The 26,213-nt window shown below is 43.0% G+C and overlaps 1 protein-coding gene across 1 annotated transcript; it reads left to right on the forward strand.

Annotated features, from left to right (window-relative positions):
- On the forward strand, window positions 1-25,667 carry LOC145359997 (tumor necrosis factor receptor superfamily member 5-like). Its single transcript, XM_080214899.1, has 6 exons — window positions 1-45; window positions 9,292-9,394; window positions 13,192-13,317; window positions 14,228-14,374; window positions 23,097-23,190; window positions 25,475-25,667. Exons 1-6 carry the CDS (start codon window positions 1-3, stop codon window positions 25,665-25,667), a joined length of 708 nt encoding a protein of 235 aa, XP_080071025.1.
- The last annotated feature ends 546 nt before the right edge of the window (window positions 25,668-26,213 follow it).

Raw genomic sequence — 26,213 nt, forward strand, 5'->3', positions numbered from 1 at the left:
ATGGGGTCCGGGTTTCCCACCGCTATCGGGTGGGGAATTTCACGGGTGAGTGACTGGGTTTGAGACCGTGTCCCCCGCGGGCTCGGGGCTCGGGACTGGGACTGGGGGCGGGAGGGGCCCGCGGGACCTTCAGCTCCTCACGGTTAAAACCGGGAAGGGTGGGGGGGAGATCTGAATTCCAGTGGATGGTGTGGAGATGGATGGGGCAGCGACACATTAGAAAATCACAAATACACATTATTGTCGATGGAGTTTGCTGAAGACGGAAAGTAATTCTCACTGACCGTTTGTCTCTCTGTCAGTTTGTTCTCTGTGATGTGGGTATGCCGGCGTTGGACTGGCGTAAACACAGTAAAAAGTCTGACAACACCAGGTTTTAGTCCAACCTATTTATTTGATAATAGACTCACAAGCTTTCGGGTTAGCCCCTTCGTCAGGTGAATGGAGAGTTCTGGCCTCAGACAGAGCATATAAAGCACATACAGTTTAGAGATTACTGATTAAAATGTGAATCCTTACACCTAACCTGCTGTTCAAGACCTGAAGTGGCTGACAATGTGAGTGGAAGGAGCACCGATCACAGTTTACAGAGATGTGTATTGTCTCCAGACAGTACAGTAAGTGAGGTTTTGCAAACCCAGGCAAGTCACGGGGGTTACAGATAGTGCGACATGAACCCAAGATCCCTGTTGAGACCGTCCTCATGTGTGCAGAACTTGGCTATCAGTCTCTGTTCAGCGACTCTGTGCTGTCGTGTGTCACGACATTGTCAGCCACTTCAGGTCTTGAACAGCAGGTTAGGTGTAAGGATTTGCATTCTAATCAGTAATCTCTGAACTGTCTGTGCTTTATATGCTCTGTCTGAGGCCAGAACTCTCCATTCACCTGATGAAGGGACTAACCCGAAAGCTTGTGAGTTTATTATCAAATAAATCGGTTGGACTAAAACCTGGTGTTGTCAGACTTTTTACTGTGTTTACGCCAATCCAACGCCGGCATACCCACATCGCGTCCATCTTCCCAGGGACAGTGTTTGGTGTGAATCCAATTTATTTACCCGCTTCAAAATCAAGTGTCTGTCAGTCTCAGCAGATTTAGTTCTGCAGCATCATTAATTCATCGATCCTTCTTAAACTAAGTGATTTTTAGCAACAAGTCTCTCAACACCAGGTTAAAGTCTAACAGGTTTATTTGGTCTCGGACTGTTGGACTTTAACCTGGTGCTGTGAGTCTTATTACTTTGTCTATCCCAGTCCAATGCCAGCATCTCCACAATGATTTTGGAATGTGACAGACGTTTGAAGCCAGGATCTTTCCTGGAATTTGTGAGCTCGATAAAGCTTTGCTCTTGGATCACTGAAAGTTCAGCAATATGTGATTACTGTGCTTATAAATTTGAAAGACGACCAAAATCATTCCAGTGAGTTGAAATATTGGCATTTAACAACAGTTCTGGATTGTTCCTCTGCACGAGATAAAGTTTGAGCTGCTGGACAGTCATAGAAACTTGGTGAGATGGATCAAAAACTGGTTTAGTAATAGTATTCAAAGGGGAGTGGTAGAAAGCTGCTTGAATGACCAAAGGCCACTGTCCACCGATGTACCACAAGGTTCACTTTGTTATCTACATAAATGAAAATCTGGAGGGGAATGATCGGCAACTTTGCAGACAACACCAAGATTAGTAGGGTGCTTAACACTTTGTAGGAGATGATTGTAGGTTACAGGAAGATATAGATGGGTTGATCAGATGGACAGAGCAGTGGTAGATGGCACTTAATCCTGATAAGTGTGAGGTGATGCACTTTTCAAGACAAAACAAGACAAGGGAGTCTTTAATGGATGGCAGGATGCTGGGAAGCTTAGAGGAACAGAGGGATCTTGGGGTTATTTGCAGATCCCTGAAGTCAGCAGAGCATGTGAATTGGATAATTAAAAAGGTATATGGGACACTTGCTTTCATCAGTCACGATATAGAGTATAAGAGCAAGGAGGTAATGTTGAACAGTGTGTTGATTAGGCTACAGCTGGAGTACAGTGTGCCATTCTGGTAACCTCACTGTAGGAAAGATGTGATAGCACTAGAAGGGATGCAGAGGAGATTCACCAGGATGTTGCCTGGGATGGAGCATTTGAGCTATTAAGGAGAGACTGGATTGACTTGGGTTGTCTAGAGCAGAGAATGCTGAGGTGGGATACGATTGAGGTAAGAATATAAGGGGTACAGATACAGTGAGTAGGGAGCAGCTGTTCCCTTTGGTCGAGGGGGCATAGTTTTTGGGTAAGGGGAGGGCATTCAGAAGGGATTTGAGAAAAAACCTTTTCACTCAGAAGATAGTGGGAATCTGGAATGCACTGTCTGGGAAGGAGGCCAGAAACCTTACAACCTTTAAAAAAATATTTGGATGAGCATTTGAAATATCATAATGTTCAAACATATGGGACAAGTGCAGGAAAATGAAATTAGAGCACCTTTAATAGTAGATATTGTCGGTGCAAACTTCATGGGCCAAAGGGCCTTTTCTGCACTTTGACTGTATCTACTGGATTTCTGGAGGTCATTCATTATGTAAAATTACAGCAATTTCTTTACTAGATGTGCACTACCCACAGAAATACAATCAGATCAAGGTTCAAACTTTATGTCAGTTATTCAGGTAAGAAGTAAAACAATCTAAAATCAACTCCATACCATACAGAATCACAGGGAGTATTGGAACAGTGGCATCAAACTTTAAAGATCATGTTGAGGGCCTTTAGACAAGATTACCCAGAGGATTGGGATAAAGGAATTCCATCTGTACTCATTAGTGAAAGGATGCACCTAACAAATCAACCAAATCAGTCCATTCGGATTGGTTTTTGGTCATTTGGTAAGACGACTACTTAAATTGATTAAGGAGAAATTGGTGAGTCAGCATTTTGAGACTATGTTTTTGGACCATGTGTCAAACTTTATGGTGAGATTAACTAGAATAGGTGAGTTGGCTAGACAGCATTTAAAAGTGGCACAACATTGAAACAAGAAATGAATAAGAAATCAAAAATTTATAGTTTTGCTAGTGGCAGTAAAGTGTTACTATTACCAGTGGTAGGTGAACCCTTAAAAGCAAGGTTTAGTGGGCCTTATCAAATCCAAAAGGAAATTGAGTGAAGTGAATTATTTGATAAGGACGCCAGATAGAAGGAAAGCTCAGTGCGTCATGTGAATATGCTCAAATGGTATTTTTATAGGGAAGGAAAGCAGAAGAAAGATTTGTTCATTGTTACAACTCAGAATGAAGAAACAAATTCTGTTGATTCTGATTTTGATATTCTGAAATTAGATTGGATCATGAAGAAGCTATCAGAAATTGGAATAAATTATTGAGTTACCTTCCAGCGGAAAATCAAAATGACCTGAAAGGGTTATTACAGTCATATGGAGATGTATGTGGGAATGAATTGGGAAGTACTAAAATAATTATGCCTGATGTAGATGTAGAAAATGCTGTTCCAACTGAGCAATATTCATATAGACTTCATCCATTCAAGTTGGCACAGTCTCAGAAAAAGAAGCTGATGTTTGCTCAGTCTGAAATGCAGCACTCAAAAGCCTCCGGTCAAACACTACAAAGGGCTGGTGGATAGTTACCACTTTGAGATAAATGAAGACACAAATAGAGGTAAATGAGTGCAATGTAAAACTGATGAAGGCAGTTACTGGACAATGATGTGAACAAGGAAAGTGAACAGTGTAGAGACAGATGTAAGAAAATTTGACTGATTTGGAACTTATTCCTGAGTTATTGAAATTACTTGAGCATAAACTGCAGGACTGTCAACAGCAGCTCATCATTTTTGAGAAGAAAAATGTAGATGAATCAGCAGTTATGTGTGATCTCAAGACAGAGATTGAGGAGCAGAAGTATTTTACTCCTCCAAACAAAGGAAACAGACAATATGCAGTAAGCATGTTTAATGAAACTGCACAGTCTTTCAAAATGAACTGCTGGATTACTGAATCTATTCCGCTTGCACAGATGTGGATGCCAAGAGAAACAGTATTGTGCATAGCTAATGTTAAAGTCAGCTAAGATGATTTTGCAGCCGCGCAACTGTCAGTGATCCCTAAAACCATAATTATAACATATCTTGCCAAAGGATATGCAGGAAATGATTGAGGATTCAGAACAAGCAAAGGAATTAATGAACTACCTTGGAACAGAAAGATATACAATTGGAGATGCTTAAAATAATTTTGAGCATATCATGTCACAGCAGAAGATGGAGTTGGACTGCCTGACAGGGGAACTCAGGCCATTTAACAAGAAAGGGGAGAGAGATAAAGTAACCTTACTGAATGGCCTTGATCATACATATCTGAAATTGAGAAAGCGAGGGAAAAGTGACTTTGACAAGTTCAAGTGAGCAGTTCAACCTTCTGGGAAAAGATTATTTCATTTTGATATTTTGAGACTCTGAAAATGAAAAGAACTGTTTGGACCCAGCAAAGGAAATCAGAAATCAAATCCAAAAAAGTGGTTTGTGCTCGTTTGCATCCAGTGTAAAGTTTTATCCTCCTGATTCTGCCGAGCTCCGAGGACATTACCAGGACTACTTTACATTCATGACAACAAAATTAAGCTTGGATTTGGAATCAAAGGAGGTTTGTGAAAGGAAATCAGAAGCAGCTGAACAATAGCAGCGTGTTGAGAAAAGAAGGAAGAGAATGTGATTGCTGATGCTTCATCATGATTTTAATGAAAGAAAAAGGAATATTCATTATTGGAAGAGGAGGACTGGACTGTACTACTGTTTGCATGCTTAGATTTAATAACATATTGTGTGCGTATATATAATGGAGTACCTACAGTGTCGATCTAGAGGTTTTGAAAAATTCAGCTATCATTGAATATTGATGGGTCCATTTTTTAAGAGGAGAGGTCAGAATTCACTGCCTTTAACAAATATATTTGTGTCACATTTCTTGTGAGGGGACTCTTTTATATTTCAACTCTGATCACAGTACCAATTGTCTAAACCAGCAGCCCACATGCTAGGCAGGTAGGAGAACAATTGCTCCAGTTTATTGGTGTGTTTGATTTGATTTATCATTGTCACATGTATTGGTATACAGTGAAAAATATTTCTTGTGTGCTGTACAGACAAAGCATGCTAGACACAGAAGGAAAAGAGAGAGTGCAGAATGTGGTGTTAGTCATAGCTAGGCTGTAGAGAAAGTTCACCTTAATGCAAGGTAGGTATATTCAAAAGTCTGATGGCAGCAGGGAAAAAGCTGTTTTTTGAGTTGGTTGATACATGTTCTTAGACTTTTTGTATCCTTTTTCAGACAGAAGGTGGTGGAAAAGAGTATGTTCGGGATAGGTGGGGTCTTTGATTATGCTGGCAGCTTTTCTGAGGATGTGGGAATTGTAGATAATGTCACTGGTTGGGAGGCTGGTTTGAGTGCTGGACTGGGCCTCATTCTCAACCCTTCTGTAGTTTCTTGTGGTCTTGGACAGAGCAGGAGCCAAACTGTGTTGCAATCAGAAAGGATACTTTCTATGGTGCATCTGTCAAGGTTGGTGAGAGTCATACCGAACACGCCAAATTTCCTTAGTCATCTGTAAAAGTAGAGGCATTGGGGGGCTTTCTTAACTATAATGTCGGCACTGGGGGGACCAGGGCAGGTTGAAGATCTGGACACCTAAAAACTGAAGCTCTTAATTATTTCTACTTCATCCCCATTGATGTAGATAGAGGTATGCCCTCCACTATGCTTCCTGAAGTCGATAACCATCTCCTTTGTTTCGTTGACATTGAGGAAGAGATTATTGCTGCCACGCGACTTCTCTATCTCTTTCCTGTACTCCGGTTCATCGTTGTTTGAGATCTGACCCACTATGGTGGTGTCATCAGCAAACTTGAAAATAGAATTGGAAGGAAATTTGGCCACACCATGATAGGTGCATAAACAATTCCGTAAGGGGCTGAGGACACAGCCTTGTGGGGCACAGGTATTGAGGGTGATCACGCACAGATGTGTTGCCTATCCTTACTCACTGCATTCTGTGGATTAAGAAGTCTAGCGTCCAGTTGCAGAGAAAGGAGCCAAGCTGCAGGCCAGAGTTTGGAGATGGGTTTCAGAAATAATGATGTTGAGGACCTGAGCTGTAGGAGTCTGACGTAGATGCCTTTTTGTTATTTCGGTGTCCCAGGGTGAAATGCAGGGCCAGGGAGATGGCATCTCTTGTGGACCTGTTGTGCCAACAGGCAAACCATAGTGGATCCAGGCAACCTAGGAGGCTGAAATTGATTCATGCCATGACTAACCACTTCAAAGCTCCTTTTTCAGAGCCACCAGATGATAGTCATTAAGGCACACTGCCTGTTTTTCTTTCACACTGGGATGATGGTCATCTTGGCAGATAGGGACTTCCAGTTTTTGTAAAGAGAAGTTGAAGACGTGGATAACGAAGGAGGTGAAGGAAAGTGTTAAATTAAAAGCGGAGGAATTTAGAGTAGCTAAGAGCAGTGGGCGAGAAGAGGATTGGGAAAGGTTTAAATGTCAACAAAGATTGACAAAAAAGTTGATAAAGGAGGGTAGAAGAAGCTATGAAGCTGGGCTAGCACTTAATATAAAAAAGGATAGCAAGAGTTTTTATAAATATATAAAAAGGAAGAGGCTGGCTAGGGTGAACGTTGGTCCCTTAGCGGATGAGAAAGGGGACCTAGTGGTAGGGGATGGGGATATGGCTAAGGTCTTGAATAACTTTTTTGTTTCTGTCTTCATGGAGGAGGACGTGAATAATTTGCCGGGTGTTAGCGATGGAAAGGTGGTAGGACTGGAGGGTCTTAATGACATTATCGTTACTAGCGAGGTGGTGCGCGACAGACTGGAGGGGCTGATTGTGGACAAGTCCCCAGGACCGGATGGAATGCATCCGAGGGTTCTGAAAGAAATGGCGGAGGTGATAGTGGATGCCTTGGTGGTTATTTTCCAGACGTCGCTGGATTCCGGGGAAGTGCCGGAGGATTGGAAAACGGCTAATGTTACGCCGTTGTTTAAGAAGGGTGCCAGGCAAAAGGCGGGGAATTACAGGCCGGTTAGTTTAACGTCTGTGGTAGGTAAAATGTTAGAATCCGTCATTAAGGAGGAAATTGCGAGGCATCTTGAAGGCAATTGCTTGATAGGGCAGACGCAACACGGTTTCATTAAAGGGAAGTCGTGTCTGACAAATTTACTGGAGTTCTATGAGGATGTGTCTAGGGCGGTGGATAGAGGAGAGCCGGTGGATGTGGTCTTTCTAGATTTTCAGAAGGCGTTTGATAAGGTACCTCACAAGAGGTTACTGCAGAAGGTCAGAGGACATGGAGTTGGGGGTAGGGTGTTAGCGTGGATAGAGGATTGGTTGTCAAATAGGAGGCAGAGAGTGGGGGTCAATGGGTGCTATTCGGATTGGCGGTTGGTGACTAGTGGAGTGCCCCAGGGGTCGGTGCTGGGGCCTCAGCTATTTACCATTTATATAGATGATCTGGAGGAGGGAACCGAGTGTAGGGTGTCGAAATTTGCTGATGACACCAAGATTGGGGGAAAGGCAAATTGTGCGGAGGGTGTGGAGAGTCTGCAGAAGGATCTAGATAGGCTGGGCGAATGGGCCAGGAAATGGCAAATGGAATTTAATGTTGGCAAGTGTGAGGTGGTCCACTTTGGTAGGAAGAATGGTAGGAAGGACTATTACTTACGTGGCGAAAAACTGCAGCAGGCGACGGTGCAGAGGGACCTCGGGGTCCTTGTGCATGAGTCGCAAAAACCCAGCCTGCAGGTGCAGCAGGTGGTCAGGAAGGCGAATGGGATGCTGGCCTTCATAGCGAGGGGGATTGAATATAAAAGTAGGGAGGTCTTGCTGCAGCTGTATAGGGCATTGGTGAGGCCGCAGCTGGAGTACTGTGTGCAGTTTTGGGCGCCGCACCTGCGCAAGGATATTTTGGCCTTGGAGGGAGTGCAGAGGAGGTTTACTAGGCTGATACCGGAGTTGAGGGGGTTGAGCTACGAGGAGAGGCTGAATAAACTAGGCTTGTACTCGTTAGAGTTTAGAAGAATGAGGGGAGATCTCATTGAGACGTATAAGATGATGAATGGGATGGATAGGATAGAGGTGGAAAGACTCTTCCCGCTCAAAAAAGACAGTAGGACTAGGGGGCACAGCCTCAAGATAAAGGGGGGGCTGTTCAGAACGGAGTTGAGGAGGAACTTCTTCACTCAAAGGGTGGTGAATCTCTGGAATTCTCTGCCCGTTGAAGTGGTGGAGGCTGCCTCGCTAAATATTTTTAAGAAGCGGGTTGATGGGTTTTTGATAAGAGAGGGGATTAAGGGTTATGGGGAGAGGGCGGGAAAGTGGAACTGAGCCACGACAGATCAGCCATGATCTTATTGAATGGCGGGGCAGGCTCGAAGGGCCAGATGGCCTACTCCTGCTCCTATTTCTTATGTTCTTATGTTCTTATGTAATAGTTTAGACTTGATTTCATTGCACATTATCACATCAGTCCAAAGCATGATAGATCCCTCAGCCAATTGCAAAACACAGCTTGACTTAATGATCTTTCATTTGCTAACCCAAAAACCGGATATCCACCCCCTGGCATGGTTAACTTCCTTGATGCTATGTCTCTGTCTTATTCGAATACTTTACTTTTCCCAGTGGCGCTTTGCCAAGACAACTGACTATCGGTCCAGGGCCCTTCGGACAGATACATTCTTACACCCAGACAATAGGGTCTTTCACTTTGACATTAAATGTTTCATTAGATGTTTCAGCATTTGTCTTGAGTTTGAAGCTTCATTGTGCTCCTGCTGACTAAATGGCTTTCGCCACTGAACTCTTGAACTTCTATAGTCTCTGCAAAGTTCGCAATTTGACTGAGGTGAACAATATATTTGAATTAAATTCAATATCTTAATATATATTATTTAACAAATACATAGTTATTTAACTTTGAAATCATCTGTATTCAATTTTAATTGTGTCTTTTATGTTTAAATCTTTTAGTTACATCTTGAATTGAGACTTCTTGCCTTTGCAAGTTAAGTTTTTAAAGAGAATCGGCCCAATGACAGAGAAACCCCCACTACATGCCCTATTATCTCCTGTAACCCAGTGTCATATTGTGTTTTATAAAGATGCTGTATTGCGCTTTGAGACATGTTATTACATTAAAAAGTGTTGAAACAGTATGTTTTTATAGAGGAAAATGGACAAGAAGTAAAATCTAACAAAGTGCATGTCAATTCACTTCTCGTTACAGACTTGTTTAATCCTCTTATTGGTTCTTAACCTACAAATCAAAGTCTGCTGTGGCCCAGCCGAGTATTTGAATGATGGAGAGTGCTGCTCAATGTGTTCACCAGGTAAGTGACGGCCGTTATTTTAAATGATCATCTCCACACAAACACCATCATTATCTTTAACTTTTCAAAGTGCGAATGTTATGAACCATTTGAATAGAATCCTTGCAGTGCAGAAGAAGGCCATTCACCCATTGAACCTGCACTGAAAACAATCCCACCCAGGCCCTATCTCTGTAGCCCAACATATTTACCCTGCTAATCCCCCTGACATTAAGGGTCAGTTTAGCTAATCCACCTAAGCTGCACATTTTGAACTGTGGGAGGAAACCAGAGCACCCAGAGGGAACCCACACAGACATGGGGAGAACATGCAGACTCCACACAGATAGTCACCCAAGGCTGGAACTGAACCTGAACAGACATTAGAGTGTGGCAACTAGAAGATTTGCAGAATAACTTCATTGCAGTGTTAATGTAAACCTGCTTGTGACACTAATAAATAAACTAAACTTTAGTATTTGTGAAATGTTTTTAATGTAATCAAAACAAACTTTGAAATATTCATTTTCAGGTTTACTTATTTAAATCATAAATAAAACCACCCTGCCGAAAATTCTGAGGTTTCACATTTCAATGCCCTTGTTAACGTGGTGATTGCTCCATGTTTTCCAAAGAGCCGTTCACCTCACTGACAGCTGCCACATAGTTTTTGCAGTCCTTTGAGCAGAGAGTTTCTCTAATCAGGCACCTGATCCAGCACAGCGTGCCTTCTACAGGGCATGTGTGAGTAGGATTAAAAAAACAAGGCTCTTCAATCAATCAAATTGAATCCTTACTGAAACACACGGAGGGTTAAATTGGATAATCCCTGGAAAACAGCACAGGGACTGTGATACACAATTAAACCACACCTATATTTAAAAGGCAGGCAAAATGTCAAATCTGTGCCTATGCCTTCCATTGGTTCCTGTGTGCAGTCAACATTCCCCACTGGGTTCACTGGAGATAGAGACCAACAGGTGGATCTATAATATTGGTATCTTGACTTTTTAAAATTAATTTTGGGACATGAGCTTTGCTGGTTGGTCAGCAATCATTGCCCATTCTAGTTGCCCTTGAGAAGGTGGTGGTGAGCTGTCCACAATGGCGTTGGAGAGGGAATTCCAGAATTTTGACCCAGTGACTGCAAAGGAAAGGCAATATACTTCAAGTGACATTCCCATGTATCTACTGCCCTTGTCCTTCTAGATGGAAGTGGTTGTATGTTTGGAAGGCGACTGAATCTGTTAAAGGGGAAGGACGTTGTGCCTGCTGGTGATGCTGAGATCATTCTAAATATTGTGTTGTGAAGGAATCAATAATGGGTAGCAGCTGCAGAGAGCATGGACTAAGATTTTCAGATGCTGTGCTGGAGCTCTTGGTGGAAGAGATGAAAGAAAAATGCGAAGTTCTGTACTTTCCAGGCACATGCTCAGAAGGCACTGACGAGGGAGAAGAGGTCAGTGCCAAGAATCTAGTCCCAGGGAGCTGGATGCAGTGAAGGAAAATGTTTAATAATCTCACACAAGTTATCTCCGTTAATACATACATCTTCAAATGCCATAAGGATGCACACTAGTTCTACAGCAGAGGACTCAGCTGAGGACTTTATATAGACCAAGTTACAGATAAAGGCTGATGGGTGTGCACAGAGAAATGCACATGGTTCACTGGGAAACCTGCAGGAAAAACTTCCTTCAGTGTTAATGGAGAAGTGGAGTGGGATAGCTTGATCTTGGGGTTGGACGTAGCTCGGCATAACATCATAAGAACATAAGAAATAGGAGCAGGAGTAGGCCATCTAGCCCCTCGAGCCTGCCCCGCCATTCAGTAAGATCATGGCTCATCTGTCGTGTCTCAGTTCCACATTCCCGCCCTCTCCCCATAACCCTTAATCCCCTTGCCTATCAAAAACCTATCAACCCGCGTCTTAAATATATTTAGCGAGGCAGCCTCCACCACTTCAACGGGCAGAGAATTCCAGAGATTCACCACCCTTTGAGTGAAGAAGTTCCTCCTCAACTCCGTTCTAAACCCTTTATCTTGAGGCTGTGCCCTCTAGTCCTACTGTCCTTCCTGAGTGGGAAGAGCCTCTCCACTTCTATCTTGTCCATCCCATACATCAAGGGCCAAAGGCCCTGTAGTGTGCTGTACTGTTCTATGTTCTAAGTCCAACACCAAATCTCTGGAGTGTTGCAATGGAAGCTGACACTCTTATGGAAGAAACTGATTTTTTTTTTGCGCAAGTCATTAAAAATCTGTAGATTATTGAGACAAATATGGAAAAGCACTTACTCCTGAATGCGGCAGCCCTAACTTTTCCGATTTTTTTTTTTTGTTCACGGGATTTGGGCCTCACTGGCTTGGCCAGCGTTTATTGCCCATCCTGAGGGTATTTAAGAGTCAATCATATTGCTGGAGTCTCATGTAAGCCAGACTAGATAAGGATGACAGATTTCCTTCCCTAAAGGACATTAGTGAACCAGATGGGCTTTTATGACAATCAATTCATCGTAGTCATTAGATTTATAATGTTAGATTTAAAAAAAAATCTGAATTCAAGTTTCACCATTTGTCATGGTGAGATTTGAACCCAGGCCCCCAAAACATTACTTGGGTCTTTGGATTACTAATTCAGTGACAAAACCACTGCTTCCCCCTGTGTGTTTAATGGTCAAGTATCAATGCCACAATTCTCCCAAAATAAATGTCAAATTCACGGGAAAACTGGTGCAAATCACACCAGTTTTTTTCAGTGTGACTTTGCACTTGAATCTCCCAAACTCTGTGCAATGTAGAGGTCACAATTGTGAATATAATTAAAAGCTCGGGCGGAGACTGACAGTTGCGTGCTGCTGCCAGTGTACAGTGGCCCCGATCGTCAGCCTGCAGTTTGCTGGCCAGCCCGGGACCTGCGCAGTGCTGCCTCTCCCGCCCAACATCCCAGAGGGCCCCAATCTTCAGACCCCCCCCATACACCGCAGCAGTGACGATCCACCACACCACCCCCCTGCTAGGCAGATTTCTCCCTCCTCTCCCCCCGAAGATGCCCCGATCACTGGCCTCCCTCCAGCCTGCCCGATCACCAGGCAGAGCGGCAGCAGGACCCCTCTCCCCCCCCACCACACCCATGGATCGCTCCCTTGGGATTGCCAGTGGGCAGTGCCTTGGTGCCCCCTGGGCATGGTCATTTTGCATCTTGGGCAGTGCTGGAGGCATAGGCTGGCACAGTCAGGGTGCCCATGCCCGGGTGGCACCCCCACTCCTCCTTTACTCTTGCAGGGTCTCCTGCTAGTTCCCTGAATGTGGAGAATTACACTCAATAGCACTGGAGTGAAATATTCCTGACGGGGTGGGAGATGCTAGCGGGCCTGGAGAATTCAGTCCCGGGCCCACTAATCACAAAATAAAATTAAAAACAGATGCAAAGTACTTGTCTTCTCGCTGGTTTCCAGACAGCGCCGGATTTCAGCGTTGGGAAATGCACGTGTGAATTGGCCGACAGGTGATTCTCCCAGCCTGCCGCACTAATTCAGGGCACAAAGCTAAAAAATTAGTGCGGTGGGATGGGAGAATCGCGCCCCCTCCTCCCCCCAAAACTTGCATCTTTACATGAGTAAGCTCCTTGATTACACTCTGAAATACCTGTGCCTCCTGAACTTCCGTTATTGCAAAAAATAATAAAGTTTCTCATGTCATTTCCAATTTTATTTTTTCTTAGCCTTTTGCAGCAGAATTCTTTCTGTCAACAGTTTTCCAGGAACAAGAGAAGTTTTCTAATTCCATAACTGACTTGCACATGTTTTATTTTCTTGCAGGCACCATAGTGTTCAGACGTTGCACGAGAGATTTTGGTACAACTTGTAAACCTTGTGCAGATGGAGAATATATTGAACATCCGAATGGCTTAGAAAAATGTCTGAAGTGTAAAGTTTGTGATCAAGGTAAATATCACAATCACATTTATTTCACTGTCGTGGAGGCTGACGTTTTTAAAATATTCAAGTTGCAGATTGTCAAAGTTCTGGGAGTCAAGGGTTATGGAACAGGCTGGAAAGTGGCGTTAAGGCCATGAGTCGTGTCTTATTGAATCATGAAACAGAATGACCTACTTTTGATCCTTTTCGTTTACGCTGTAATGAGTTTTGGAGATTGGGGGTGGAGTTTTACAGCCGCACTCATCCCAAAACCATAAAATCCTGCCGGAGGTCAATGGACTTTTCCATGGTCCACTCCTTGCCTGCTCCACTTTCCCATGGAGGGTGTGTCGGGAATATTTGCCCCCTCAGTGTTTTCTCAGGAACAGTAATAAAGCAGTTGCTGATCAGAACTTATGCTCCCCCATTCCCCGATGGGTTCTGAATCAGGTGGGTGGGTGGAATGTAGAATTGCATGGATGGAATTTCACTCACCCTGACCAAGACATGATTGCTGGAGACAGGGCCTTGGACAGGGAGCCTGTCCAAACCTGCCCAGCCTCAATTTATAGGCTGAGGGTGCAGTGCTGAAAAGTTTCTCACCCTCGATCTCAGGCAGGAGATGGGGAAGTCCCTCAATTGGAATCTCCTTTCAGATTGGGGACATCCTCCCCTGAGGAACTGGAAAGCTTCAAAACCCTCCCTCTCCCTCTCCCCCCTCCCTCTCCCTCCCCCCCCTCCCTTCCCTTCCCCTCCCTTCCCTTCCCCTCCCCTTCCTTCCCCTCCCCTTCCTTCCCCCTCAATCTCCCAAAAATCAATCCTCTAGATTATAATCTTAATAAAGTTCCTCTATTTCATTGCCTACCTTGTAAGGGGGATAAAGTGAAATGGTTCATACTGATCCCACTTGTAGCTTATTCATGTTTTCTGTTTATAGAGTTGGGGCTGCAAGCTACACATATATGTTCCTACACACAGAATACAATGTGTAGACTGAGAGAAGGATATTACTGCATTGACAGCACCTGTCAGATGGGCAGAAAGCATAAAACATGTCCTCCAGGTGAAGGAGTTAAAGTAAAAGGTATGGTTTGAATTTCCTTATTTCATTTTTAAATCCTGCCTTGTGGTGGAAGATGTGTGTTTGACTTTACTGCATTATACACTTCAGAATTAGGCGTTACAGTAACAGCAGAGGATGGACAATCCGGTATGTAGGCAGGTTGCTAAACACTTGATCCTAAAATGCCATTTAGCCCTCAACTGGCCTATCAGATTAATTATGGGCAGTGCTTGGGAAACAAACCCAAATTGATATAATGATGAGGGAATTTGCTCCCAGAGAAGCAAGATGCATTGGGTCACCCAATTGATTCCTGCAGTTTGTCAGATTGACCCCAATGGGGATCATGGACAAATCAGTCTGTCTTTGAGCTGAAACATTTGGGCTCTGCCGATATCAGGAATAGGTGCAGATTGGGCTTAAAAATGATGTAGCTGGCTGGCTTCCCAACTCCTTTCTTTAGTGACCCATTTGGGTTCAGCAGCCTGGAAGGTCACTCACTCCTCAAGGCCAACAGGCAATTAGTCATTAAGAGCCTTGTTAAAGGTAGGAAACCGAGGCTGACTAGGAGTTTCTAGTAGGTCTCCAGTTTTGGGTCACAAAGAGGCAAGTCACCTATCTGGAGGCAGGCACACAGCAGTAGCCCAGACACAAACCGACAAGCTGCCCTTACCTACCTGTGTGGGTTTACAGCCACAAATTGCCCAATAGAGGGATTCCACCCCCTTTCCTCTCAGTGATAGCTTTGTATGTTTTAAATTCTTTTAAACGTTGGCTGAGAGGGCACCTTGTTATTGAAGTGACCTTGAAATTACTTGGCTTGCACTGCAACCAGACACACCACCTGAAGGTGGAAAGCCTCCAGTAATGCAGCTTTGAGAGACTATTAACTGCTGTTAATTGGATTTTAAAAAATCCAAATGTGATTTAAGAGGGTCTATGGTCAACATTCCAGGTCAGTGATTATTGCCCCTCCCCCGGGTGGGTTTGAGATCCGGAAATAGTCCCCCTGTTTTGCATCCCCAAAGTGAAAATTGAGTCTCTTAACCCTCTTTTCAGATGCACTAAATCATCCCAGCAAAATGTTTTTAGTCTACAATTAGGCCATATTGATTTAGGCTCCCATTGCTTACCAACCTTTACCGGTCAAAACTCAATTCTGTCCAAAGCTTGAGCTTCCCACATTCCTGTCCACACTATTATCATCCCATCATCTCCAATCACTAATATATTCCTGCTCTGTTACACAATATATCCAAATTAAAATCACTGGCCTTATCTGGCACGGTAGCACAGTGGTTAGCAGTGCTGTTTCACTACACCAGGGACCTGGTTTCAATTCTGAGCTTGGGTCACTATCTGTGTGGAGTTTGCACATCCTCCCCATGTTTGCGTGGGTTTCATCCGCGTGCTCCGGTTTCCTCCCACGTTCTGAAAGACGTGCTGGTTAGGTGCATTGACCCGAATTGGTGCTGGACTGTGGCGACTAGGGGAATTTCACAGTCACTTCATTGCTGTGTTAATATAAACCTTACTTGTGACGAATAAACTAACTTTTTTACTTTAAATCTCTCTATGGATTTTCACTTTCCTGTCACTGCAAATACCTCAAGCCACAGATTATTTTGTGAACCTGACAATCCTCTGACCCCAGCCTTCTGCACAACCCTCAGTCCCTCGCTATTCCTCACCATTGGTGGCAGAGTTTTGATAGCCTCGTTCCTACCATCTGGATCTTGTAGTATAAAGGGTCAAAATGGGACTGGAAACAGTACTGTCCACGTAGTGAATAAGAGAACACATGACCAGCATAGTCAAAATTTAATTTCTTTACAGTAACGTACAGACAATACGGCACAAACTGAATGAGCCTCAGGGACAGATTCAAATCAGTAACTATAATGTAGTAACCATTACTAGGACATGGATACAGAATGGTCAAGATTGGGAACTAAAAATATCAGGTTATACAGAAGGGATAGGGCAAACTGCAGAGGGTGTAGCAATTCTGATCAATAACAGAATCACTTCTACGATGAGGGAGGATATAATTAGGAGAAAGCATGCAGTAGAGACCCTAAGGATGAAACTGAGGAACCGTAAAGAAACCAGAACCACAATGTGTGTCAGATATAAACCACCTGGTAGTAGTCCAGAAGACAGTAGATGGTATAAATGCCGAAATTAGGCAACTGTGTAGTAAAGCAGAGTAGTCCTAATGGGCACTTTTAATCTTAATATGGACTGGGACAAGTACCTGCCAGAAAGGTTATGAATTCCTGGAGTGTGTCTGGGATAATTTCCTACAGCAGCATGTCTTGGATGCAACAAGGGGCCAAGCATTACTGGGTCTAGTACTGAGCAACGAACCTGATTTAATTAATGACTTAGTTGTTCGTGAGTACTTGTTAAACAGTGATCATAACATGATCGAGTTTAGTGTAGCATTTAATGGGAGGAAAAGTGGTTAGCACTGCTGCCTCTCAGCACCAGGGGACCCAGGTTCAGTTCTGGCCTGTGGTCACTGTCTGTGGAGTTTGCATATTCTCCTCGTGTCTCTGTGGTTTCCTCCGGGTGCTCCAGTTTCTTCCCACACTCCAGAGATGTGCAAGTTGTTAGGAATGGGTTAACAATCATCTTCCATTGAAGTTTGAACTTGGATGTTAATCATTTAATAGAAGTCACTGGGATATATAAAGAGGTTACAAGTGGCACTGGGTGCAGAGGAGAATTTAATGCAGGATTTGATCATAGAAATAAAGGTAGTTTTATGAAGAAGCTGAACTCATGTCCCCTTTACTGAACTGCAACTGAGAGACTCAAACACAGGTTTGGTGGGTTGGCCATCCTAAGTTGACTCCAGTGTCAAGGGAATTGACAGGGTAAATACATGGGGTTACAGGAATAGGGCCTGGGTGGGATTGTGGTTGGTGCAGAGTTATTGGGCCAAATGGCCTCTTTCTGTACTGTAGGGATTCTGTGATTTGAAAGATAGAAGATCAGACCTGAAAATTTTGGATTTAAGCAAGGCGGACTTTAATGGGATGAGGCAAAGACTGTCCACAATAGTTTGGGAAACTGTTCACAGGTAGAACTGAGGAACATTGGAGGATATTCAAAAGAAAATTTAATGCTCTTCAGCAGCAGTTTGTGCCCATGAGAAGGAAAAGTTCTGCCTCACTTTAAAAAACAGCCATGAACTTCAAAGGATGTGAGGGACGGCATAAAATTAAAAAGCTGATGAGAATGCAAAGAATAATACAAATCTCACAGAATGGGACACATACAAAGACCAACAAAGGGCCACAAAGTGGCATGTAAGAGCAACAAAAAAAGATTATGAAAGGAAACTTGCAGAGATTTTATTATATAAAAGGGGAAGTGACTGGTTAAAAGCTCTATTGACCCACTGAAGACTGAGGGTGGGAATGTTGTTAATGAACTTGGGGAAATTGCAGACTTGCTGAACAAGTATTTTGCTTCAGTATTTACAATAGAAAGGGGGGATAGCTTGCCAGAAGTCCCACAAAACCAATAGAGGATCAGGAACAGGATCTAAATAGAATTAGCTTAAGTGAATCATCAATAATGGGGAAACTCATGGAACTGAAGAGTAATTCCCAGGGCCCAATGGTTTCCATCCACACATGTTAAAGGAGGGAGAAGAGCACATTGTCGGTATCCTAACTAATCTTCCAAAGTTCCCCAGATTCAGGAGTCATATCCCTGGACTGGAAATTGGATCATGTTACTCTGCTCTTAATGAATGGTGACTGAGGAAACCAGGGAATTACAGATCAGTTTGCCTAACATCTGTGGTGGGGAAATTGTTGGCATCTTTATTCAACAACTGCATAACTAATGGTCTCAAAATTATAGTTAATTGGGGAGAGTCAGTATGGATTCACGAAGGGTAGGTCATGCCTGATAAACCTCACACAATTCTTTGAAGAGGTGATAAAGATGGTAGACAGAGGCAAGTCAATGGATGCTGTTTATATGGACTTCCAGAAGGCTTTTGATAAAGCCACGCACAAGAGATTGTTAACTATGGTAGAACCCATGGAATTGTCGGTAGATTGCTGATGTGAATAGGAAATTGAGTGAGCAACAGGAAATGGAGTTGTAGTAATGGGTAAATACTCAAATTGGGAGGATGTGACTAGTGGTGTCCCACAAGGATCTGTCTTGGGGCCTTAATTATTTACAATATTCATTAACAACATGGATAATGGCACAAAAAGTAAAATATCCAAATTTGCAGGTGACCCAAAGTTGGACAGCATTGCAGTTAGTGTTGTGGACAACACAGAACTACAACAAGATATTGATTGGCTGAATGGGCCAAGCTGTGGCAAATGGATTTTAATATAAATAAGTGTAAGGTTATCCATTTCAGATCAAAAAAAGATATTTTTCAGAAAGCACAATATTAAATTTAGCAGGTGTCCAACAAAATTTGGGGATTCAGGTGCATAGCTCCTTAAAATGCCACAAACAGATACAGAAAATAGTCAAGAAGACCAATGGAATGCTAGCCATCATATCTAAAGGGCTGGAGTGTAGACAAGCAGGTGTTATCAAAAGAGAAAAGGCTGGAAAATCTCAGCAAGTCTGGCAGCATTTTTAAAGGAGAGAAAAGAGCTGACATTGAGTCCAGATGACCCTTTGTCAAAGCTTTGTTCCAGCATCTGCAGTAAATTTTATTTTTTGAAGTAAATGTTATACTGCAGTTGTACAAAAGCTTAGTTAGACCTCACTTAGAGTATTGTGAGCAGGTATGGGCACCAAACCTTAGGAAGGATGTTTTGGCCTTGGAAGGAGTTCACAGGTTTACAAGAATGATGCCTGGACTCCATGGGTGAGATTACGAGGAGAAATTAGACAAATTAAACCTTTACATGGCCACAGAACAGCCATGATCTTATTGAATGGCAGAGCAGGTGGAGGGGCTGAATGGCCAACTCCTGTTTCTATATTCCTACATGGAGTATAATATCATGTAGGGACAGAGCTGTGTGTAGAAGCAAGCATGGAGAGAGCACCTAGCTTTTACCCTTTTACTGTATACATGTATATAATTACCAATAGCTAATATTTACTGTTGAACTATCTACAAGTATGATATCTTATTGTGACCTACCAAACTACTGAACATCTTGCAACAGGGTGGTGGAAAATGGAACAATACAAAACCTCACAGAGACTGCAGAAGAACATTTAAAATCCTGGCAAACCAATGAAGCATTCTGACCTGAAGAATAGGTCAAAAATTGAGAAGCAGAAGGAAATCGTTGGAGAAAAGCTCCAAAGAGAAGCTGAAGACAGAAATAAGGCTCTTCACTGCATCCAAAAACTCCATGGAATCCTGTGGAAGTCCATCTTCAAACCCCAGACAGTGAAGAATCAGCAGACCTAACAGGGATGAGCTAAAGATTCAAAAATCCCTGGACTAAGGAAGTGCTGAAAAAGTTCAGACTCTACAGTGGTCAAAAATTACTACTTAAATCGCAGTGTGATACCCGAGTCTACGCCCAAACACATGATGGCGGAGCTCATTTCAAAAATAAAACATTAATTAAAAATTAATCACAACTGAGTAGTCAGCTTCAAAAGCTGGGATTCAACAATTCAACAACCTGAAAACATAAAGCTAAAGCCGTGAGAACTCTTACCAATGGGTCCAGGCATCCATTGTTGAAAAAATCTGAACATCGTGACAATGAGCAGCATTACTGTGGGAGCCGAACATGACCAGCAAGTGTGGGAAAACCCTTCATGCAGAAACACTGCATCAGCTTGGATTTTCTAAAATCTCTTAAAACTAAATCTGAACGTAAAAATATTTAACCATTGATCAGAAATTTATCCTTCTTTGTCAATTTTGACTTATCCAAGGCCCAGATCAATCACAGAATTGGGAATTTAGAGAGATTTGTTAAATACAGGATTCAGATCTGGATAACAAGACAGAAGCTAAACAAGATAACATACCACTTTCTGCAGTAGGCCTGATAGCTGATGGTATATAACTAGACAAGGAATAAACAAATTATCTACAAAATTCAGTGAAGTTTTAAATTGGTGTGACACTTATTTAACCTTCAAAATAATAAAATCCTGAAAGGGCAAATTTATTAAATGTGTCTGGCAGCCAGGAGAACCTGTGAACTTCTTTATTAAAGAGCTTTACAGAAAATTACAGTACCCTAAAATCTGAGCTCATCACAGATAGAATTGATGTCGTTGCGAACAGTGATGTGCTTCAAGTGAAGGAAGATCTAATCTTTTGAGAAAGCCACTCAGATTGACAGGCAATCTGAAATCCATTTACAGCACAGATCCATGTTAAGAGAAGCAAATACAAAATAAACTCCACAGTCCAGCTCACGAAACAGCACAGAAACAGAGACAATCCAGGTCAAGGGAAGTAATATCCTAACTGACCAGTTAAATGGCCGTGTCAGCAATGTGGAGCAAAGCCTCCTGCAGCTGTGATCAACGTCTGATAATTTCAGTCGAATGCTTTCATTGTAACTGAAAAAGACATTTGTGAAAAATAGGGACAGCCCAGAGGAATCCGACTTCAGTTTTAGGCATTATTCTGGAACCATTGAGGTATGGTGACAAACAAATCTTCCAGCTGGTGTGTGTGTCATTGATAATCAGTCTTTTTCTGTCCTGAGTAGTGATGTTTGTGTTGCCCTAAATCTCCTCAAAACAGCAGAAGATCTTTTTTATTAGTGTCTCAAGTAGGCTTTTATATTAACACTGCAGTGATGTTACTGTGAAAATCCTCTAGTCGGCAGACTCTGGTACCTGTTTGGGTACACCTGAGGGAGAATTTAGCATGGACAATGCATCTAACCATTGGTGCATTGTCTTTCGGACTGTGGGAGGAAACAGGAGCAACCCCACCCAGACCACGGGAAGAACGTGCAAACTCCACACAATTAGTGATCCAAGCTGGGAATCGAACCTTGGTCCCTGGTGCTGTGAGGCAATAGAGCTAACCATTATGCCACCATGCCACCTAGATTGCCAAGAGAACCACAGATATAAATTATACAGAATTGCAAGTTCCCAAGAACTCTCAGATCCTCCTGGCTGGGACTGTAGCTCTGAATTGGCTTCTCTCTTTGTAGAGCCAGTTTATCCACTTCCTGTATTGATGCCAGAAGCCCCTCATTGGCCAGATCAACCAACCACTCACATGGTTACCATGATGCCTCAAGCAGATGGTCATCCAGAAAGGAACCAGTAACCAGAAGAGCCTCAACCTCCTGCTGAAAGACAAACCCAGAGACCACAAAAGAGATGCTGTAATCCCCAGTCAGCATGATGGTGGCAGAGACCGTGCTGGAAAAGAGTAGCATCCATTGGTCATAGCGTAGCACATGGGCAAGCAAAAAGATGAGCTTAATACTAACATTCTCACAACAGAAAGGATCCTCTACTGCTCCCACCTTTGCTGTGGTGAACTGGATGAAGGAGTTAAAGGGAAAACACTATAGAGATGGGCTGAGAGTTCCTTCACCCTGTGGAAAATGGGATAAACCAGCTATCTTCCATTACTACATTTGGAGAATTGGTAAAGAATGATTCAATGCCAAAGAACAGAAAAAAGGATAATGAAGATATCCAGATGGCAGAACAACTTCCAACTCAACAAAGTTTACCTGCAGCAATAGAGCTTACCACACTGATTCATCCCTGCATGATGTTACAATCCCAATGTTGGAGACAATGGTACAGAATTTCTAACGGAAGCAGTGTAGATGGGGTCAGGTTCCAACTTCAGCCAGAACTCCCTTTCTGTGATGTTGCTAGTTCAGTGTTAAACTGCAAACTGAGACTTTGCAGTTCAGCAAGGCAATATTACTGGTTCCACAAGTCAGAGTTTTTTAATCACATGACTTCCAACTCTCCACATTGTCTTTTGGCGAAGAATGTGCATCCCTCACCTGGGTCCCCAGGGTTGTTGAATGTCTCAATCATCAGGAATTGAAAGGAAGGTTGGAGGTCCCTTTGTATGGGTAGATGAATAGATGCTGGTTGACCAGCTTAGGTTATAGGCTGATGGCTTTGAATCACTCTCTGAAATTTGTCTGTGCAACCCTTCAGGGATAATGATGTGCAAATTTCCCCAATACTGCCAGTTAGCTTCAGTTGTTCAGGGCCACAGACATACACCAAAGTCTCCCTGCAATTCACGCTGGTGGGATCTTATGGTCCCACCAATGGGAGCAACACGTTGTCTCCATAGCTGTGAAACACACTGCAGAGAGGGAGAAAAATCCCACCCAACGATTTTGGATCTTTTTCTGGTTTGAAATAGCAGTCAGCAATGAGCTTATCTCTATATATTTTGTTTAAAAAAAACTACAGTGAGCTCTTGATCCTTCACCTATTTTAAATCTGGGCAGTTCTGGGGAGAAACCCATAAAATTGAGTAAACTGGAGTACACAAAACAATAACAGGAAGTATGGTCCAGATTTTAAGATCCCAATAGCAGCAGATACACATCAGGGGAGCCTCTAATGATGGCCCCACTGGGCTGCGCTCTCGAGCTGCAGGGACCAGTAATGGGTAAATTTGAACAAATTACACACAAATTACGCAGATTTTAAGTGCCCTGTATTAGAGCTGATAATCACAAGCACAGAACTGCATTTCAAACTGCCCTTAATACAAGCTCAATTCCAATGATCTAGTGTTGATTTTGATACATTTATTTTTCAGGTACACAGTTCAAAGATACTGTGTGTGAGGTGTGCCTTGAAGGAACGTATTCAAACAACGATTCATCAACTCAAACTTGTGAGAAATGGACAGTGTGAGTACATCGAAAAGAATCCAGAATGTTTATACTTGCAACATCAGTGTATGGCTGGTTGTAATTTTTAAAATTCATTCATGAGATTTGGGTGCCACTGGCTATTGGGGAATTTGAACATAACAGTATGTGGTTGTTTATTTATTTGTGGCACAAGTAAGCTTACATTAACTTCATTGTAGTGTTAATGTGAAAATCCCAGGAATCGAACCCAGATCCCTGGCACTGTGAGGCAGCAGTGCTAACCGCTGTGCCACCCCTGTCCCGTTGCTGAGGAACGCTGTCATTTTGTGCCGGTTCTGGCAGGTGTTGGGTTGTTAGAGACACAAAATGTGCAGCATATTTGGAATGAAACAAGAACCCAACAGTGCCTGCATTTAACCAGTGCTACCTCAGAGGCAAATGCAATACCCCGGAGGGACAGTTAGGGCAGTGCTTCAGTAACATTTAAAACCAATTCTCTGAAGATTTATTTCTGCATTCTGACTTTATCTGCCAGCAGTCTGGTTTCCAGGGTTGTGTGAAGCTGAACAAGATGAACCAGTTGAGAGCACAGCAGGACGAACAGAGCCCTGAAAATGAAAAACTGATTCAGGAAAGGGGTTTATTTCCTTAAGTGAAAGGATTTTGTGTACAGGAATTGTTCTGTGCTTCTTGTGGGTAACCAGTAAACTATTAGCAATAAATTGTGGGATAAATTTAAAAGGCAGAATAAACTAAATTAAAAGGATTCAATGGCTGGGATCCTCGTAGAAAAAGTGCCCAATAGTTGGGAAAATGGGAGAATTTCCCACCCATGTTTTGGGCATATTTAGTTTAATGAATCTCCAGCACTCTGTACATCAAAAAGTGGGAGGGCAGGGTATCATCCCACTGAAGAGGCCAGCAGCATAGAGCTCAGCGAGTCCCTGCGCATGTACCAAACTGTCAGTGTGGAGATCAGCACTTGTGCACTGACCGCACCCCCCAATCACCCCCTCCCTTCCCCAGTGGTCCCATGGCAGAGTGCACAGTGGGCTGCTCTTCCCTGCCCATGGCACTGGCTTGATGGTAATGGTAGGGTGGTGGATGTGTTGGGTCATGCAGTTATAGATTGTGATTGAATTCAATTCTGCTGCTGCTGGCCCACAGCACCTCAGACAACCAAACTTGAGCTGCTAGATCTATTCTAAGTCTGTCTCAGTAAACACAGCGGCAGTTCCACACACACAGTAGAGGGTATCCTCAATGTGAAGACAGTATTTGGTCTTCACATGGACTATATGGTGATTACTGCTACCGATACTGTCATAGATGCATCTGTGACAGGCAGATTGGTCAATGTGTGGCCAAGTCAGTATTTCCCACTTGATGATTTCCGTATGCCCCCTGCTGCAGGCTTCAGCAGAAATGCCCTTCAGGACTTGGCCAGCTCAATCATTGGTGCTGCTGGAATCAGTAGAGCCACTTCTGGTGATGGACATTGAAGTCCTCCACCCAAGAACATTTTGTGTCCTTGTCACCCTCATTGCTGCTTCCAGGCAAAGTTCAACATGGAACAGGACTGATGCATCGGTTGGTGCAGTAAGTGGCAATCAGCAGGAGGTTTCCTTGTCCAGGTTTGACCTGATGAGCCTGTTAATAGTAAATGACACTTTACTACCCTCAGTCATCTTTCCTCCTATGTTAATGGTTAATAACTATTACAGAAGTGTCCTACAGACTCCTTTCATGTTCACCTGATATTATCACAAGTAGGCATTTCTGGATTTTTAAAATCTAGAAAAAGAATTTTAGAGGAAAGACCAGTTAGTGTTTCAGTTCGATTCTTCGGCAGAGCTCAGTTCTGAGGTTTTACTTCAATAAAACTCTTTTTTAAAAATTCTTTCACAAGAATTGTGATCACTGGCTAGGACAGCATTTATTGCCTTTTAGCCACTGCACTCTCTGATATATGAACATCCACAGTGCTATTAGGAATGGGGTCCCAGAATTTTGACTGAGCGCAGGAACAGCAATATCGTTCCAATCAGGCTGGAGTGTGTCACGAAGTAACAGACCTCATTATAGTCTTTGGAAGAGGAGTTTGGGAGTTATTCAAGATGCCCTGGCCAAGAGTTATTTTGGTCAAATCGAATAGATCAGCCTTCAGTCGTTTCCTGTAATGGTAAATTGAATTCAAACTAAACTGGGCTTGGAATAAGATTTCAATAAGAGATTAATTGTAACAAATTAGTTATAATTATGCAAACAACAATTACAGTAGATATTTGGGTTGATTTAACATTTTCAACATTTTCCACAGTTGTAAGGAAATCAATAAAAAGCAGGTCACACTCGGAACTGCTACTACTGACACAGTGTGTGAAGAAGAAACGAGTCATGCAGGCAAAATAATTGCAGCTGTTATCGTGCCCGTGCTCGTGTTGATCATAGCTGGTGCAGTGCTTTATATTTGTAAGAAAAAGAGGGAGCAATCACCACCTATAGGTGAGTAATTCATTTGAGTTACTGTGCGCATTTTCCTGTGCGAGTATGATTTTCCATATTCTTTCAGTTAGATTACAAATAATTTTCCTTCTTTTACAAAGAAGTTGCCATAGACCCAGATGACCATAGGCTGCTCTATTGAGTGATTTTAACCTGAGGATCACCACACCTCAGGCAAGGGGCAAGGTTGAGAAGGTGAAACCTTCGTGAATATCCTCAGCCAGTATGGTAATTAAACCCACACTGTTGGCGTTGCTGTGCATCGCTAACCAACTGAGCCAAACCAATCCCCTTTTTCAACACTAAACTGTAATCAAACCTGCATGGAAAGCAGGAGGTCACATCAGAGAAATCCTGGGATTGGTATCTGACAGTTAGTGGGAAGGGGGTTTGGAGAGGTTCATTCAGGATGGGGAAAGTGCAGATGGGAATTGAAGGTACCACAGCTGTTGGGTACACTTCAGAAAGTCTGGGCAGTGATTTTTGTGGGTCATGGGAACATTCCTGATCCTCTTGGTCCACAAGGAGTCCGAGCTCAGATTTTCTCATTGATA

The sequence above is a fragment of the Carcharhinus amblyrhynchos genome, chromosome 30 (genome assembly GCF_965287045.1).
Source record: "Carcharhinus amblyrhynchos chromosome 30, sCarAmb.v2.hapA, whole genome shotgun sequence".
Lineage (NCBI taxonomy): Eukaryota > Metazoa > Chordata > Chondrichthyes > Carcharhiniformes > Carcharhinidae > Carcharhinus > Carcharhinus amblyrhynchos.

Excerpts from the sequence above, each read along its gene's own strand:
- LOC145359997 (XM_080214899.1), top strand. The coding sequence starts at position 1 with ATGGGGTCCGGGTTTCCCACCGCTATCGGGTGGGGAATTTCACGG. Across the intron at positions 9,395-13,191 it reads CTGCTCAATGTGTTCACCAG|GCACCATAGTGTTCAGACGT; the intron begins GTAAGTGACGGC and ends ATTTTCTTGCAG. Across the intron at positions 14,375-23,096 it reads TGAAGGAGTTAAAGTAAAAG|GTACACAGTTCAAAGATACT; the intron begins GTATGGTTTGAA and ends TTTATTTTTCAG.